This window comes from Aotus nancymaae, unplaced genomic scaffold (assembly GCF_030222135.1).
Source record: "Aotus nancymaae isolate 86718 unplaced genomic scaffold, 86718_ANA_hifiasm-v0.15.2.pri h1tg000028l, whole genome shotgun sequence".
Classification (NCBI taxonomy): Eukaryota; Metazoa; Chordata; class Mammalia; order Primates; family Aotidae; genus Aotus; species Aotus nancymaae.
The window spans coordinates 13,254,184-13,271,726 of record NW_026988441.1 but is presented as its reverse complement, the minus strand read 5'-3'; the positions used below and the strand labels follow the sequence as shown (position 1 = coordinate 13,271,726).

Here is a 17,543-nt window from a genome sequence, read left to right as displayed (position 1 = left end):
GGTTTCAGATACAAGCAAAAGAAAACCTAAGCAGCCCAATTAGGGGATTGTAGTGTCCTCTCTAGACTAGTGGGAGGGAGCCAACCGGACCACGCGGAGGATATAAATCGCACAGCAAAGTTTTTCTTGGAAGATTATCTGCAAAGGGAGGTGGGAAGTACCCTACGCGTATCTTCCCAGTTTTTCTTCTTTTTGCCTTTGAGGCCAGAAATCGCTCCCGCCAGCTCAAGAACCGCTCCTCTTCCAGCCTTTCTGTCAATCCTGCCCGTAGCCCCTTCTTTGCATTTGTATCCCCTCCCCCAAGTCCGCTCCGATCCAATCCGGAGACTCGACTGCCCCCGGACTCCCGACCAAATCCGTTCCTCAGCTCAGGGAAGCAGCTCTGCACGTCCCTTCCCAGTTGCTCAACCAATCGGTGGCCCCTGCCCCGCCCCTTTGGGCTGGGCCTCTCTCACGCCGCCAATCAGCGCCTTTTGTCCCGCCCCCTGCCCGCGAGTCCGCCAATCCCGCCTTTCAGAAAGCGTGGCCTGGTATCCCGCAGCCGGAGCGGGTCGCGCCGGAGGGGGGCGGAGGCGGAAGTGGCGGTGCCGGGCCCGGGGAGTAGGAAGGAGCCGGGGCTGTAGCCGGAGTGGAGCGGCTGCCAGCCGAGGAGCAGGCGCGGCCGCGGCGCCATATTGCGGCCCTCAGCGGCCGCGACCGAGTCATGGCCGAGACCTACGGTGAGGGTGGTGGGCCGAAGCCGGGATCCTGGGTCTGGGCCCAGGGAGGATGCGGCCTGTGGGAATGGGGCGGGGCTTTGTAGATCAGGGGGCGGGGTCTGGTGTGATGGAGGCAGGGTCTAAGTGGATGCTGGGAGGGGTTTAGTAGGTCTGAGGCTGAGCTTATTCGATTTGGGTGGAGCCTGAGGTTCTGGTGCATGGGTTAAATAGATCTGGGGCGGGATTTGAGGGAGCTGGTCCTGAGGGTTTGCGGGAGGCCCTGAGGGAAGAGGTGGGCCTCAATGGATCTGGGCGGAGCCTGAGTAAGAGGGCGGGGCCGACTGCATGAATGGCAGGAGTCAGGTTTATGGGCTGGAAGGAGCCCTGAATGGAAGCTCAGGACCCTGGGGCTGATCTGGCTTGAGAGAGCTCTACAATGGGGTTGGGGATGGGCTGTCCTTGAGTTAGGGGCAGGACTTAGTGGCAAGGGGTGGAGCTTACGCTTGAGAATGAAGCCAGGATCTGGGCAGAGGGAGGGAAGGAGAGGTGGGGAAGTGCAAAATCAGTAGGGATGTACCATAGGAGGTGGTGGTTGGAGGCGGGGGAAGCGTTTGTTTAGGAGTCAGAGGGAGCCGCATTCATTCAACAAATATAGATGAGAAGGGAGAAGAGTGCAAAGACCTTGAGGTGAGAACCAGCTTGTCATTTTCAGGGAATGGGCTGAAGGCCAGGAGCTATAGTGGAGTGAATGAGTCAGAGGGTGGTAGGAGGTGAAGAGGAACAAGGGCTAGATCTTAGTCCTTGATTAAATAGCTTTCAAGAGACTTTAGCAAGAAATAGCTAAGATGTGGGACTCTGGAGCCACTTGTCCTGGGTTTGAATGTGACTTCTGCCTAGCTGGCAATTCAGTTAACCTCTCTGGCCTGCTTCCTCATGTGGAAAAATGGGAATAATTTTTAGTCTACCTCCCTCATAGAGTTTTCTTGAGGATGATGTGAGCTGTTGATGTGAGTAAAGACCTTTAGAACTATGCCTGGCCCACAACAACACACAATTTACCCATGTAACAAACCTGCATATGTACCCCTTGAACCTAAAATAAAAGTTGAAGAACATATATAGAATGTGCCTGGCACATGGGAAGTGCTACATAAGAGCTATCTGTTACTGTTACCTATTGCTTTGTGTCTGTGTGTGTTTCTCTCCCTCTAACCATGAAGGTTAGAGGGAGAGATTGGATTGGATTCCATCTTTTTCCCTGTATCTTTCCCTCCCTGTGGGTATCCCTGATTTTGACTCCTATCTGGTCAGACTTCCTCTTCAAATTCCTGGTGATCGGCAGTGCAGGAACTGGCAAATCATGTCTCCTTCATCAGTTCATTGAAAATAAGTGTGAGTTTCCCGCAGTGGTCCTGGGATCCCTGAGCTGGACATGGTGTGGGCAGGTGGGCAGTTGTTGGGGAGGGCAGGGCTGGCCATAGTAGTACAAGTCCGGTGCTGGCTTTTTGGCCTTTGCTTTGTCGTATGTCCTTTACTAGGTTCTCCCTGGCCTCAGTCACTCCAGCAATGAGAATGGGTTTGTAGAGACTGAGAGGGCCTTGGAGGATGGGGGATCCTCTGAGCTGTCTCCTCTCTCCCTGCACTGCTCCTTCTGTTCCTCCCACTCCCAGTCAAACAGGACTCCAACCACACGATCGGCGTGGAGTTCGGATCCCGGGTGGTCAACGTGGGTGGGAAGACCGTGAAGCTACAGATTTGGGACACGGCTGGCCAAGAGCGGTTTCGGTAGGTGGGCTGGGCTCCCAAGGGTGATGGGGAGAGAGAGAGAATGAAACAGAGAGAGAGATATGTGTGCGGAGTTACTTGGAGACACTGAGAGGGCACACAAGGCAGAGAGAGAAGAGACACTGTAGTTAGCAGGTACATATATCTGCAGAGAGAGAGGAAGTACTGGAGAGAGAAAGAGACAGCAGAAGAAAAAGAGATAGGGGCCAGGTGCAGTGGCTCATGCTGGTAATCTCTGTGCTTTGGGAGGCTGAGGTGGGAAGACTGCCTAAGCCCAGGAGTTCGAGACCAGCCTGGGCAACATAGTGAGACCCCATCACAAAGAAAGAAAAATAGATAGAGGAAGAGAGGCTTGGAGATGGGGCAAGGGATAGAGACTGAGAGACAGTAAAACAGAGAAGGAAAAACTTGAGAGACACACACTCAGAAAGGAAAAGAAAAGAGACAGAGACTAAGAGAGTTGAAGAGAAAGATAAGGGGGGATAAGGAGGCCAGATGCCTATGGCTCACGCCTATAATTCCAGCACTATGGGAGGCTGAGGCAGGTGGATCACTTGAGGTCAGGAGTTCAAGACCAGCCTGGTCAATATGGTGAAACCCTGTCTCTACTAAAAGTATGAAAAAAAGGCCGGGCGCGGTGGCTCACTCCTGTAATCCCAGCACTTTGGGAGGCTGAGGCGGGTGGATCATGAGGTTAAGAGATCGAGACCATCCTGGTCAACATGGTGAAACCCCGTCTCTAATAAAAATACAAAAAATTAGCTGGGCATGGTGGCGCATGCCTGTAGTCCCAGCTACTCAGGAGGCTGAGGCAGGAGAATTGCCTGAACCCAGGAGGCGGAGGTTGCGGTGAGCCGAGATCACGCATTGCACTCCAGCCTGGGTAACAAGAGCGAAACTCCGTCTCAAAAAAAAAAAAAAAAAAAAAAAATACGAAAAAAAATTTAGCCAGGCTGTGGTGGCACATACCTGTAATCCCAGCTACTCAGGAGGCTGAGGCAGGGGCGACAGAGCCAGACTCTGTCTCAATAAATAAATGAATGAATGAATAAATAAATAAGGGAGAGGAGAAGACACCAAAAAACAGAGGTCAGAGGCAAAGAGGGAGACAGGGCGTGTTGGACAGGTATAGTTGAATGAATTAATGGACGCATTTATGGGAAGACAAGGGTGAGCATGGAAGAGCCACAGAGACGGAACAGAAAGAAAGGCAGTGAGAAATAGGGAACTGAAGACACACAGGCCAAGGCAGGAGAAGTGCTTGAGTCCAGGAGTTTGAGAACAGCCTGGGCAACATCGAGAAATCCCATCTTTCCAAAAGAGAGATGGAGAGATGGACGTGTTGTGGGAGAGAGAGAGAAATGCTTAGGGCTCAGCGAACAGTAGGTCTTCAGGAAATACCTGCAGAAAAGTTGATAGTCACAGCCGGGCGTGGTGGCTCACGCCTATAATCTCAGCACTTTGGGTGGCTGAGGTGGGTGGATCACTTGAGGTCAGGAGTTCCAGACCAGACTGTCCAACACGGCCAAACCCTGTCTCTACTAAAAATACAAAAATTAGCTGGGTGTGGCAGTGGATGCCTGTAACCCCAGCTACTTGGGAGGCTGAAGCAGGAGAATCACTTGAATTCGGGGGGCAGAGGTTGCAGTGAGCCAAGATCACGCCACTGCACTCTAGCCTGGGCGACAGAGCAAAACTTTATCTCTAAATAAATAAATGACACACAGGGCCGGGCACGGTGGCTCAGGCCTGTAATCCCAGCACTTTGTGAGGCTGAGGTGGGTGGATCACTTGAGGTTAGGGGTTTGAGACCAGACTGGCCAACATGGCAAAACCTCATCTCTACTAAAAATTCAAAAACTAGCCAGATGTGGTGGTGTGCATCTGTAATCCTGGCTACTCAGGAGGCTGAGGTGGGAGAATCGCTCGAACCCCAGAGATGGAGGTTACAGTAAGCTGAGATCTTGCCGCTGCACTCCAGCCTAGGTGACAGAGACTCCCACTCAAAAAAAATAAATAAATAAAAGACCCATAGGCGGATAGGCCAAGGCAGGAGAATCACTTGAGCCCAGGAGTTGGAGCACAGCCTGGGCAACATAGCAAAACCCCATCTTTACAAAAAATATGAAGAAATTAGGCTGGGTGAGGTGGCTCATGCCTGTAATCCCAGCACTTTGGGAGGCTGAGGTGGGTGGATAACCTGAAGTCAGGAGTTGAAGACCAGCCTGACCAACATGGAGAAACCCCGTTTCTACTAAAAATACAAAATTAGGCAAGCGTGGTAGTGGGCACCTGTAATCTCAGCTACTCGGGAGGCTGAGGCAGGAGAATCACTTGAACCTGGGAGGTGGAGGTTGGTGGAGGTTGCGGTGAGCCGAGATCACGCTATTGCACTTCAGCCTGGGCAACAAGAGCAAAACTCCCTCTCAGAAAAAAAAAAAAAAAGAAAGAAATTAGCCAGATATAGTGGTGCACACTGGTAGTCCCAGATACTTCAGAGGCTGAGGTGGAAGGATCCCTGTCTTGGGAGACCAAACCGAAGAGATCGAGGTTGTAATGAGCCAAGATAATGCCACTGCCCTCCAGCCTGGGCTACAGAGCAAGACCATCAATCAGTCAATCAATAAGTAAATAAATAAATAAATAAATACACACATGAAAGAGAAACGGAGAGGAAAACAGACGAATGGAAAGACAGGGAGACAGGGACACAGGGAGAGAGAAAGACAGGGAGACTCACAGACAGAGGCAGCAGGCCAGCTGAGTGAGATAGAAGCTGAGAGAGGCGAAGAGAGACAGACTGCAAGGATACAGGAAGAGAGGAATTGCATGGTGACCGGACCAAGGCCAGGTTTTGGGGCGTTGGCCAGCAGTGGAGGGGGGCCTCCGAACCACCAGTCTCTCCCCGCAGAGGGGGGCACTCTCAGGGCAGACCCCAGCCTTGGGGGTGACTGGGTCCTCCTGGCCCCACAGGTCGGTGACGCGGAGTTATTACCGAGGGGCGGCTGGAGCCCTGCTGGTATACGACATCACCAGGTGGGTACCTGGAGTGGGTGAGGCAGGGCATGGGTGGCCCCTCTCCTGCACCACCTCCCTCCCCTCCCCCTTCTCCACAGCCGGGAGACATACAACTCACTGGCTGCCTGGCTGACGGATGCCCGCACGCTGGCCAGCCCCAACATCGTGGTCATCCTCTGTGGCAACAAGAAGGACCTGGACCCTGAGCGGGAGGTCACTTTCCTGGAGGCCTCTCGCTTTGCCCAGGAGAATGGTGAGGGCTGTGTGGTGGGCCAGGTGGTGGCAGGGGTGGACAGTCCACAGGGACCGTGGATTTCCTGGCTCTTAGTGGCCGTGCCCAGCAGGGGAACGTGGAGCTTCAGTGGTCTGGGTTCACATTTGAGTGTTGGCCGGGCGTGGTGGCTCATACCTATAATCCTGGCACTTTGGGAGGCCAAGGTGGGAGGACTGCTTGAGCCCAGGGGTTTGAGACCAGCCTGGACAACAAAGTGAGATCCTATCTCTACATAAAATTTTAAAAATTAGCTGGGTGTGGTGGCTCATGCCTGTAGTCCCAGCTACAGTGGAGGCTGAGGCAGGAGGATCAACTGAGCCTGAGAGTTTAAGACTGCAGTGAGCCGTGATCATGCCGTTGTATTCCTGTCTGGGAGACAGAGCAAGACCCTGTCTCAAAAAAAAAAAAAAAAAATTTAAGTGTTGCCACCAGTGAGCTGTGGGATTACACTGGTTCAGTTTCCTCATCTGGAAAGTGGGGTCACAGTATTACTGCCTCACAGTGTGCTGTGATGATTGATTGATTAAGGGAGATCGTTAGTGGAAAGTCCTCAGCACCTGCCACAGGGGGTGCTAGATTAATGTTGGCTGCTGAGGTTTCGCCTACCGAATTGGTGTTTTTGTTTTTGTTTTTGAGATGGAGTCTCGCTCTCACCAGGCTGGAGTGCAGTGGTGCAATCTCGGCTCACCACAACTTCTACCCCCGGAGTTCAAGCAATTCTCCTGCCTCAGCCTCCTGAGTAGCTGGGATTACAGGTGCACGCCACCATGCCCAGCTAATTTTTGTATTTTTTATAGAGACAGAGTTTCACCATATTGGCCAGGATGGTCTTGATCTCTTGACCTCATGATCCACCCGCCTCAGCCTCCCAAAGTGCTGGGATTACAGGCATGAGCCACTGTGCCTGGCCCAAAGGCACATTTTTGAATACAGGAGATGGATGGGGTAGATCCCAGGGTAACAGGCACTGGTGCTAAGGGAAATGCAGCATTCTGACAGCCCACACCAGGTTTGCAAGGGCCAGCTGCAGTGGCTCACACCTGTAATCCCAACATTTTCAGAGGCCAAGATAGGAGGATCACTTGAGGTCAGGAGTTTGAGACCAGCCTGTGCAATGGAGTAAGACCCCACCTCTACAAAAGAAAAAAACAAACAAACAAAAAAAACAAACCTGGGTGTGGTGGTATGTGGCTGTGGGGTCCTGGTGACTCAGGAGGTTGAGGCAGGAGGATCACTTGAGCCCAGGAGTGATCTATGATCACACCACTGCACTCCAGCCTAGGGGACAGAGTGAGACCTTGTCTCAAAGAAAAAACAAAGAAAAAGGTTTGCAAGTGTAAACTCATTTGAAAACACTGTGTTGGCCAAACCACCCGCATCTGCTGGCTTGAGATCTGCCTATGTTCCCCTGTTTTGCAACCTTCAGGTTTAAAGGAGGTTTTGCCATCAGAGAGGTGTGGGTGTGAATTGGCTCTAACTTTCTGACCGTGGGGCCTTGCCACGCGGCTATGGGTAGACCCTTGTTGGCCTGTGCCTGCCCGAGGTGGTGTTGGGGACACAGTGTTGGAGACAGCCCGAGGCCCAACGTGCATGGAGCTCACAGTTCAGTGGGTGGAGGGTGGAAGGACAGACCTACTTCCAGACAGTGACAGCCCAGAAAAGTCAGGGCTGGGAGAGAGGGGTCAGGGCCAGGATTTGGGGGAGCAGGCAGAGGGATCAGGGTGGGATGGGGAGCACAGGCAGAGGGGTCAGGGCTGCGACAGGGCAGGCAGAGGGAGAGGGGTCAGGGGTGGGATGGTGGAACACAGGCAGAGAGGTCAGGGGTGGGATGAGGGGACACAGGCAGAGGAGTCAGGTGTGGGATGGTGGAGCACAGGCAGAGGGGTCAGGTGGGACGAGGGGACACAGGCAGAGGAGTTATATGGAATGAGGGGCCTGGGCAGAGGGATCAGGGGTGGGATGGGGGGACACAGGTAGAGGAGTTATATGGAATGGGGAGCCTGGGCAGAAGGGTCAGGGGTGGGATGGGGACCCAGGCAGAGGGTTGGGACCAGGATGAGGAGGCACAAGCAGAGAGGTCAGGACCAGGATATGGGGCCACAGGAAGCTGTTGGAGCCCTAAATAGGCACCTGACCCAGCCTGGGAAGTCAGGGAGGACTTCCTGGAGGAAGAGCTATGTGAGCTGAGCTCTGAAGGAAGAGCTGGGTGGGTATATAGGGAAGTGGATGTTAGTGGCAGGCCTGAGGTGAGGGGAAGCGGGGATGGGATGTTGGAGGAACAGGATGAGAGTAAGCAGGTGAGAGCTCAGTGGAGGGTGGGGATTGACTGGGGCCCTGACCTTGGAATGTGTGCCGCTGCAGAGCTGATGTTCCTGGAGACCAGCGCTCTCACGGGCGAGAACGTGGAGGAGGCGTTTCTCAAGTGTGCCCGCACCATCCTCAACAAGATTGACTCAGGTGAGGCCCCGACCGGCCTGAGTGGGAGCGGAGGGCAGGCCCAGGGGTCTCCAGGTGACCAGTGCTGACCTCTCCCCTTCCCCACAGGCGAGCTCGACCCCGAGAGGATGGGCTCTGGCATTCAGTATGGGGATGCATCTCTCCGCCAGCTCCGGCAGCCTCGGAGCGCCCAGGCTGTGGCCCCTCAGCCGTGTGGCTGCTGAGCCCTGCGGAGCCAGGTGGGACACTGGGGGCTTAGGGAGGCAGGGTAGTCTCTTGGGAATGGGGGAGATGGTGTGGAGACAGACACAGAACATGTGATGACAAGAGAAACACAGTGAGAGAGAATGATGCAAAACACACAAGCTAAAGGAGGCATCTGGCTGGGTGCGGCGGCTCATGCCTGTAATCCCAGCACTTTGGGAGGTCCACACGGGTGGAGGCAGTTCAGTGGGTGGCGGTGCAGGGACAGACCCACTTCAGACAGTGACAGCTCAGGTCAGGGCCAGATGGGTAAGCACTGGGAGAGAGGGGTCAGAGCCAGCAGGGGAGAGGCCCAGAGGGGTCAGGGCCAGGTTGGGGGACACAGGCAGAGGGATCAGGGATGGGATAGGGCAGGCAGAGGCAGAGGGGTCAGGATGGGATGAGGGGACACAGGCAGAGGGGTTTCATGTGATGAAGGGGCACTAAAAAAAAAGACACATAAGGTCAGGATTTGGAGACCATCCTGGCCAACACAGTGAAACCCTTCTCTACTAAAAATAAAAAAATTAGCCGGGCATAGTAGTACATGCCTTTGGTCCCAGCTATTTGGGAGGCTGAGGCAGGAGAATTGCTTGAACCCAGGACGTGGAGGTTGCAGTGAGAGGAGACTGAGCCACTGCATTCCAGCCTGGGTGACAGAGCAAGACTCTGTCTCAAAAAAAAAAAAAGAAAAGAAAAAAAGAGACATTTTCTGGGCCACAGGGAATCCACCTGTACCATCCAGCCCCAGGCCAGCTTCCTGCCCTAGAACTTGACCCTCCCATTCATAGTTCTCCAGTGATTACTGAGTGCCTGCTGTGTGCCAGGCCCTGCCCAAGGCACTGGGAATACGGCAGGGAGTAACACAGACTCCCACCCTCGTGGAGCTGACATTCTTTTGGAGGGAAACAGATGATAAATGAGAGATGTAAATCGGCTGGGCACAGTGGCTCCCCGCTATAATCCCAGCACTTTGGGAGGCTGAGATGGGAGGATCAGTTTCAGACTAGGCTGGGCAACAAAGCAACCTCATCTCCACAAAAATTTTTTTTTAATTAGCCATGCGCGGTGCTGCGCGCCTGTAGTCTCAGCTACTTGGGAGGCTGAGATGGGAGGATGGCTTGAGCCCAGGAGTTCGAGGTTGCAATGAGCTGTGACCCTGTGCCACCGCACTCCAGCCTGGGTGACAGAGTGACACTATGTCTAAAAAAAACGAAAGAAAGAAAACAAAACAAAACAACGAAAGAAATACATAAGTAAAGTTTGTAGTAGTGAGGGAGGTTAAGAACTATGGAGAACAAACGTGCACAGAGGGTGGATACGGTGGAGAAATGTAGGGTTTTTTTTTTGTTGTTGTTTTGTTTTTAAGATGGGATTTCACCATGATGGCCAGGCTGGTCTTGAACTCCTGACCTCAGGTGATCCACCCACCTCGGCCTCCCAAAGTGCTGGGATTACAGGCGCGAGCCACCGTGCCCCGCCCAAGTTTATTTATTTATTTATTTATTTGAGACGGAGTTTCACTTTTGTTGCCCAGACTGGAGTGCAATGGCGTGATCTTGGCTCACCGCAACCTCCGCCTCCTGGGTTCAAGCAATTCTCCTGCCTCAGCCTCCCGAGTAGCTGGGACTACAGGCGCATGCCACCATGCCCAGCTAATTTTTGTATTTTTTAGTAGAGACAGGGTTTCACCTTGTTGACCAGGATGGTCTCGATCTCTTGACCTCGTGATCCACCCACCTCGGCCTCCCAAAGTGCTGGGATTATAGGCGTGAGCTACCGTGTCTGGCTATTTTTTTTTTTTGAGACAGAGTTTCACTCTTGTTGCCCAGGCTGGAGGGCGGTGGCGCAATCTCGGTTCACTGCAACCTCCACCTCCTTGGTTCAAGTGATTCTCCTGCCTCAGTCTCCCAAGTAGCTGGGATTAACAGATGCCCACCACCAGGCCTGGCTAATTTTTTATATTTCTGGTAGAGATGGGGTTTTACCACATTGGCCAGGCTGGTCTTGAACTAACCTCAGGTGATCCACCCACCTTGGCCTCCCAAAGTGCTAGGATTACAGGTGTGAGCCACTGTACCTGGCCATTTTTTTTTCTTTGAGATTGGGTACTGCTCTGCTGCCCAGGCTGGAATGCTGTGGTATGATCTCTGCTCACTGCAACCTCCGCCTCTTGGATTCAAGTGATTCTCCAGCCTCAGCCTCCTGAGTAGCTGGGATTACAGATGCCTGCCGCCACACCCAGCTAATTTTTGTACTTTTAGTAGAGACAGGGTTTCAGCATGTTGGCCAGGCTGGTCTCAAACTCCTGACCTCAGGTGATCCACCTGCCTCGGCCTCCCAAAGTACTGGGATTACAGACATGAGCCACTGCGCCTGGCCAAGAGTGTACTTTAAACAAGATGATGAGGACCGGGCGCGGTGGCTCACGCCTGTAATCCCAGCACTTTGGGAGGCCGAGCCGAGTGGATCACGAGGTCAAGAGATCGAGACCATCCTGGTCAACATGGTGAAACCCCGTCTCTAGTAAAAATACAGAAAATTAGCTGGGCATGGTGGCGCGTGCCTGTAATCCCAGCTACTCAGGAGGCTGAGGCAGGAGAATTGCCTGAACCCAGGAGGCAGAGGTTGCGGTGAGCCGAGATCGCGCCATTGCACTCCAGCCTGGGTAACAAGAGCAAAACTCCATCTCAAAAAAAAAAAAAAAAACAACAAGATGATGAGGGAAGCCTCACTGAGAAGATGGCATTTGAGTAAAGGAGGGAAGACAGGGAGGCCTATGGGGATACGGGGCAGAGCATTGCAGGCAGAGAGCTCAGTAAGTGCAACGCCTGAGCGAGGGGCATACCTGGTGTGGGTGAGGGTGACCGAAGCAGCCAGTGTGGTCGTCATGGAGGACCTGTGTGTGTTTTGGGGGTACAGCATGATGGGGTCAGGGGTTGGAGGAAGCAGATCAGTTAGAGCCTGTGGACCCTGGGGAGGCCTCTGGCTTACACCCTGTGTGGAAGCCATGGGAGGCTTCTGAACGGAGGGACGGGATGCGATTCAGAGGTTCACAGGGTCCCTCTGGCTGCATAAAGGGAAGAGGCTGTGAGGAATAGAGGGGGTCACCAGGACACCAGAGAAGAAGCTACATAGGCCAGGGGAGAGACGGTGGAGGACAGGACGAGGGGGAGGGCAGAGGAGTGGCCGAGACAGGAATAGGGTCCGTGTCCTCCCTAGACGCTCTGACTTCCGGTCTTGGCCATTCTTTTTTTTTGGACCTGTCTTTTTTTTTTTTTTTTGAGACAGAATTTCACACTGTCGCTCAGGCTGGAGTGTAGTGGTGCCATCTCTGCTCACTGTGACCTCCGCCTCCCAGGTTAATGCAATTCCTTTGCCTCTGCCTCCCAAGTAGCTGGGATTATAGGCATGCACAACCACTCCTGGCTAATTTTTGTATTTTTAGTAGAGATGGGGTTTCGCCGTGTTCGCCAGGCTGATCTCGAACTCCTAACCTCAGGAGATCCACCCGCCTTGGCCTCCCAAAGTGCTGGGATCACAGGCCTGAGCCACCGCCCCCGGCCAATCCTGTCTCTTGTTGATGCGGCCACTGGGTCTTTCTAACACACGTCCGCTCCTGTCGCTCCCTTGTTCAGAACCTTCCATGGCTCTCCGGGTCCCAGGACACAGCTGAAGTTCCTCAGCCTGGCGTTGGACCCTCTGCAGGGACTGGTCCCTGCCAGCCCAGCCTCACCAGCCTCAGCCCCTTGTACAGCTCCTGTCTCAGGCCACTCCAGTTGCACTGGAGTTCTTCCCATTCCTCTGGGCCCTTGCTCATGCTGGGCCTCTCCCTGGAACACCATTCCTCCCCTTTTTCCCTGGCAACCTCCTTCCCTCCTCCAGGAAGCACTACTTGTTCCTCCATGCTTGGGTTCAAACTTCTTTTTTTTGAGATAGAGTCTCGCTCTGTCACCTAGGCTGGAGTGCAGTGGTACAATCTCGGCTCACTGCAACCTCCGCTTCTGGGTTCCAGCGATTCTAGCGCCTCAGCCTCCTGAGTAACTGGGACCATAGGCATGGGCCACCAATGCCTGGCTAACTTTTCGTATTTTTAGTAGAGACAGGGTTTCACCATGTCGGCCAGCTGTTCACAAACTCCTGACCTTAAGTGATCCATCCGCCTCGGCCTCCCAAAGTGCATGAGCCACCGTGCCTGGCCCCAAACTTCTTGAAGGGTTTTCAGAACCCTGCAGGATTTGGTCCCATCCCCACCTCTCTGGGGCATGTGTATGTCTTGCCAATTCTCCCCTCTGTACTTCATGCTCAATCCTCTCCCAACCCTTGGCATTTCCAGGGGGGCTGTGGGGAACAGGGGTTAGACTTTGGGTCTACTTGGAAGGCAGAGCCCACATGATTTCCTGATGGAATGGATGTGGAGTCTGAAAGAGAAAGGAGTCAAGGATGATGTCTTTGGACAGTGCTCTCTTGTCCTCCCAAGACTTTGCACCTGCTGTGCCCAAGCCTCAGTTTGCTCATCTGTAAAATGAGGCTAATAATAGCACCTACTTCTATAGGTGGTGAGAAGATGAAATAAGTCAGTTCATGCAAAGTGCTCAGAATGGGGCCTGATGGTCAAGACTTGATCATTGAGGGCTGGTTTTTGTTGTTGTTGTTGTTGTTGTTGTTTTGAGACAAAGTCTCGCTCTTGTCTCCCAGGCTGCAGTGCAATGGTGCAATCTTGGCTCACTGCAAACTGTGCCTCCCGGGTTCAAGTGATTCTCCAGACTCGGCCTCCTGAGTAGCTGAGATTACAGATGCCTGCTACCAGGCCTGGCTATTTTTTGTATTTTTAGTAGAGATGGGGTTTCACCATGTTGGCCAGGCTTTGGTCTGGAACTCCTGACCTCAGGTGATCCACCTGCCTTGGCCTCCCAAAGTGCTGGGATTATAGGCGTGAGCCGACACGCCCGGCTAAAGTTTTCTTCTTATCCATCTTTGGACTGAGCTCAAATGGTGTGTCTTCCTTGCCTCAGGGCTTAGCAGAGATTCTTTCCTAGAGCTTGCCCTCAGTGGGTCAAATGTAACAAGGCAAGGCTTTTTCATACTTTGTTGATTGCAATCTGCAGGAGAAAATATATTTTACATGTTGATCTAGGACTGACTGTAGCAGATCCCACCTATCTATAAAACTCAAACACACATTTTCCTACCACCAGTATTCTTTCGTTTTTTGTCACTGAAGTGAGAGTCACGTAACATAAATTGACGTAACTCTTCAAAGCCTGCGCGATTCAGTGGAATTCAGCGCATTCACCGGGTTGTGCAACCACCACCTCTGTGTTGTTTCAGACGTTTTCTTTCTTTTTTTTTTTTGAGACGGAGTCTCGCTCTGTCACCCAGGCTGGAGTGCAATCACGTGATCTTGGCTCACTCCGCCTCCCGGGTTCAAGCGATTCTCCTGCCTCAGCCTCTGGAGTAGCTGGAATTACAGGCGTGTGCCACCATGCCCCGGTAATTTTTGTATTGTTAGTAGAGATGGGGTTTCTCCATGTTGATCAGGCTGGGCTTGAACTCCCAACCTCAGGTGATCCGCCTGCCTTGGCCTCCAAAAGTGCTGGGATTACAGGTGTGAGCTACCCACCCAGCCTCAGAACGTTTTCATTACCCTAAAGGAAACCCCACACACATTAAGCAGTCACTCTCCATTTCCCCAGCCCCTGGCAACCACCAATTTGTTTTCTATTTCTGTTGGTCAATATAACATTCTTTTCCTTTTTCTTTTTTTTGAGAAGTGTCTCACTTTGTCACCCAGGCTGGAGCGCAGTGGCACCATCTCAGCTCGCTGCATCCTTGACGTCCTGGGCTCAAGTGATCCTCCCACCTCAGCTCCCCAAGTAACTGGGACTATAGGTGTGCACCACCATGCCTGGCTAATTTTTATGTTTTTATTTTTTTTATTTTTATTTTTATTTATTTTTATTTTTATTTCATTTTATTTTTTTGAGACGGAGTTTCGCTCTTGTTACCCAGGCTGGAGTGCAATGGCGCGATCTCGGCTCACCGCAACCTCCGCCTCCTGGGTTCAGGCAATTCTCTTGCCTCAGCCTCCTGAGTAGCTGGGATTACAGGCATGCGCCACCATGCCCAGCTAATTTTTTGTATTTTTAGTAGAGATGGGGTTTCACCATGTTGACCAGGATGGTCTCGATCTCTTGACCTCGTGGTCCACCCACCTCGGCCTCCCAAAGTGCTGGGATTACAGGCTTGAGCCACCGTGCCCGGCTCTTTTTATTTTTTGAAGAGATGGGATTTCACCATGTTGCTCAGGCTGGTCTGAGCTCAAACGATCCACCCATCTCAGCCTCCCAAAGTGCAGGGATTACAGGCGGGAGCCACCATACCTGGCCTCTTTTCCCTTTTTTTTTCTTTGAGATAGGGTCTCACTGTGTTAGCCAGGTTGGTCTTAAACTCCTGGCCTCAAGCAGTCCTCCACCTCAGCCTCCCAAAGTTTTAATCCCAGTACTTTGGGAGGTGGAGGCAGGTGGATCACAAGATCAGGAGTTTGAGACCAGCCTGGCCGATATGGTGAAACCCTGTCTCTGTTTAAAAAAAAAAAAAAAAAGAATCAGGGTGATCCAGGAGCATAGAGGGACACAGAGAGATACAAAGGCAGGTTCATTATATTTTTATTTTTTTGAGACAGAGTCTCACTCCGTTGCCTAGGCTGGAGTGCAGCAGCACAATCTTGGTTCACTGCAACCTCCACCTCTCAGGCTCAAGCGATCTTCCCACCTCAGCCCCCCAGGTAGCTGGGACCACTGACACATGCCACTACACCTGGCTAATGTTTGTATTTTTTTATAGAGACAGAGTTTTGTGGTGTTGCCTATGGCTGGTCTCAAACTCCTGGGCTCAAGTGATCCTCTCGCCTTGGCTTCCCACAGTGCTGGGATTACAGGCATGAGCCATTGCGTCTAGCCAGATACATGATATTTATTAGATGTTGAAATCTGGCTTTACAGACTCAGCTCTCTGAGGCAAACAAACAGGGAGATGCAGGTACCCTTAGCGTAAGCCCCAAATTACCTTCAGGAGAGAGACAGAACATCAGACAATGTGGAAACTGGGAGAAGAAAGGTATGAACAGACCAATACAGATAGGCAGGGAAATACCTGGAAATGAGACAGAGACCAGCTGGACAGACCTCAGGACCCTGCAGGTCACCACACCCTTCTCTTTCAGCTCACCTGTTCTCCAGGACCAGCCCTGCCCTTCCGGCTGGGGCCCAGGCCCAGGCTCTGAGAGGCCGTGTCCCAACCTGCCGTGGCCCCAGAGGAGCTGCGCCGCCACCTGTCCCCCTTCCCTGGCCTGGTGGGGCCTGGCTTTGGGGCAAGACTGAGCCACGGGGGGAAGGGGGAACCCGTACCTGCTGCTGCTTCCTCTGTCTTGGCTAACCTCTGTCCCCCTGAACCCCTAACCACACCCCAAGAGCTCCCAAAGCCTGAGACCAGGGTCATTTGTCCCCAGCTGCCTGCCTAGCCCCGCTGTTGCTAGTACCTGTTATTTATTACCTGGAGGCCTGTCCAGCACCACCCTACTCTCATAAAGCATTGTTTACACCTGTGTCTTGGCCTCCGTTATTCCTGGATGGCAGGGAGATGGAAGAGGTCCCTGACAGAAGACTCTTGGGTCATGGTGTTTGGGGGCCTTGTTTCTGGATTGGAGATGGACTCAGGTGCCTGTTGCAGAGGGAGGGAATTTGTTACTGGGTGGACAGTTTGTGACAATCTGTGTTCCAGGCTCAAGTGTGTCAACACGCTGATGTCCCTGTGTTTGTGACATGCATACATGTTTCCAGTAACCTGTGTATGGGATGATGTCTACAGGAATGTGTGCTGGTTGTGTGTGATGCTGATAGCTGTAACTGCTCTGTGGCCTCAGTGATTGTATTGGTGAACTGGTATTGTTTGGGACATCAAGGCCAGGGGATGGGAATTTGGGCTTATAGGTGTACCTCTAGTCTGCATGTCTTATGACTGAAAGTCGTAGGCAGTGACTTACTACTGTGGGTGTGCCTGCGCATGTGTGCCCTTGAGGACTATGTGTTTTGGTGTGAATTTGGCTCCTTTTAAACACCCATGTGTGGCCAGGAGTGGTGGCTCAGGCCTGTAATCCCAGCACTTTGGGAGGCCAAGGCGGGCGGATCACGAGGTCAAGAGATCGAGACCATCCTGGCCAACATGGTGAAACCCCGTCTCTACTGAAAATGCAAAACAATTAGCTGGGTGTGGTGGCACGTGCCTGTAGTCCCAGCTACTCAGGAGGCTGAGGCAGGAGAATCGCTTGAACCCGGGAGGCATAGGTTGTAGTGAGCCAAGATTGCGCCACTGCACTCCACCCTGGCGCCAGAGCGAGACTGTCTCAAAAAGAAAAAAACAAGTTAGCCAGGCGTGGTGGTACACACCTGAAGTCCCAGCTACTCGGGAGGCTGAGGTGTGAGGATCACTTTAGTTGGGAGGTTCAGGTTGCAGTGAACCGTGATTGTGCCACAGCACTCCAGCCTGGGCAAAAGGGTAAGACCTCATTTCAAAACAAAACTAAACAAGAAACACCCTTGTGTGGCCATGAACCCTGTGCGTGCCCTCAGGACTGCGGGCTTCTGTGCAATCGTCATGCATGTGTGGATACCAGTATGCATATCCTTGTGCTCACGCACCGCTCCCTACCCCCTCAGGTGGCCTGCTGGGGACTGGTGCAGCCCTCTGAGGACCTCCCAGTTGCTCGTTGCCCTCCCACCCCTACGACCCCCTTCACCGGCCCCGCGGGAGCCTTGAGTCCCAACTCCAGAGCGATGGTGGAGGGGGCGGCGCATTCAAAATGACCTTCTCTCCGTATTGCCCCAAAATGTTCCCAGCTGGTCATGCAAATGTCTTCTCCGTGTAGCTTTCCGTGGATTTTTTTTTGTTTTCATTTAAAATTTTTGTGTAAAGATGAGGTCTCGCTCTGTTGCCCAGGCTTTCCCTGGTTCTTTATTCTGATTCCCACGGGGCAGGGCAGAGCGTGTCTTTAAAATACACATTTGCACATCCATTCTAGTCCGCGTTCC

The 17,543-nt window shown here is 52.8% G+C and overlaps 1 protein-coding gene across 4 annotated transcripts; it reads left to right on the top strand.

The window, feature by feature from the left end:
- The first annotated feature begins 574 nt into the window (after window positions 1-574).
- Window positions 575-17,192, top strand: RAB4B (RAB4B, member RAS oncogene family). 4 transcript variants are annotated; one of them, XM_012461448.2, is made up of 8 exons: window positions 575-719; window positions 2,010-2,090; window positions 2,369-2,483; window positions 5,457-5,519; window positions 5,600-5,754; window positions 8,137-8,232; window positions 8,320-8,450; window positions 15,680-16,062. In XM_012461448.2, the coding sequence occupies exons 1-7, from the start codon at window positions 704-706 to the stop codon at window positions 8,433-8,435; spliced, it is 642 nt and encodes a 213-aa protein (XP_012316871.1). In that variant the 5' UTR covers window positions 575-703; the 3' UTR covers window positions 8,436-8,450; window positions 15,680-16,062. The 4 variants fall into 4 exon arrangements, with proteins under 4 accessions (XP_012316871.1, XP_012316870.1, XP_012316868.1 ...); XM_012461447.3 differs by lacking the exons at window positions 575-719; window positions 15,680-16,062 and adding an exon at window positions 17,172-17,192 and having other exon boundaries at window positions 855-2,090; XM_012461445.2 differs by lacking the exon at window positions 575-719 and having other exon boundaries at window positions 855-2,090.
- The last annotated feature ends 351 nt before the right edge of the window (window positions 17,193-17,543 follow it).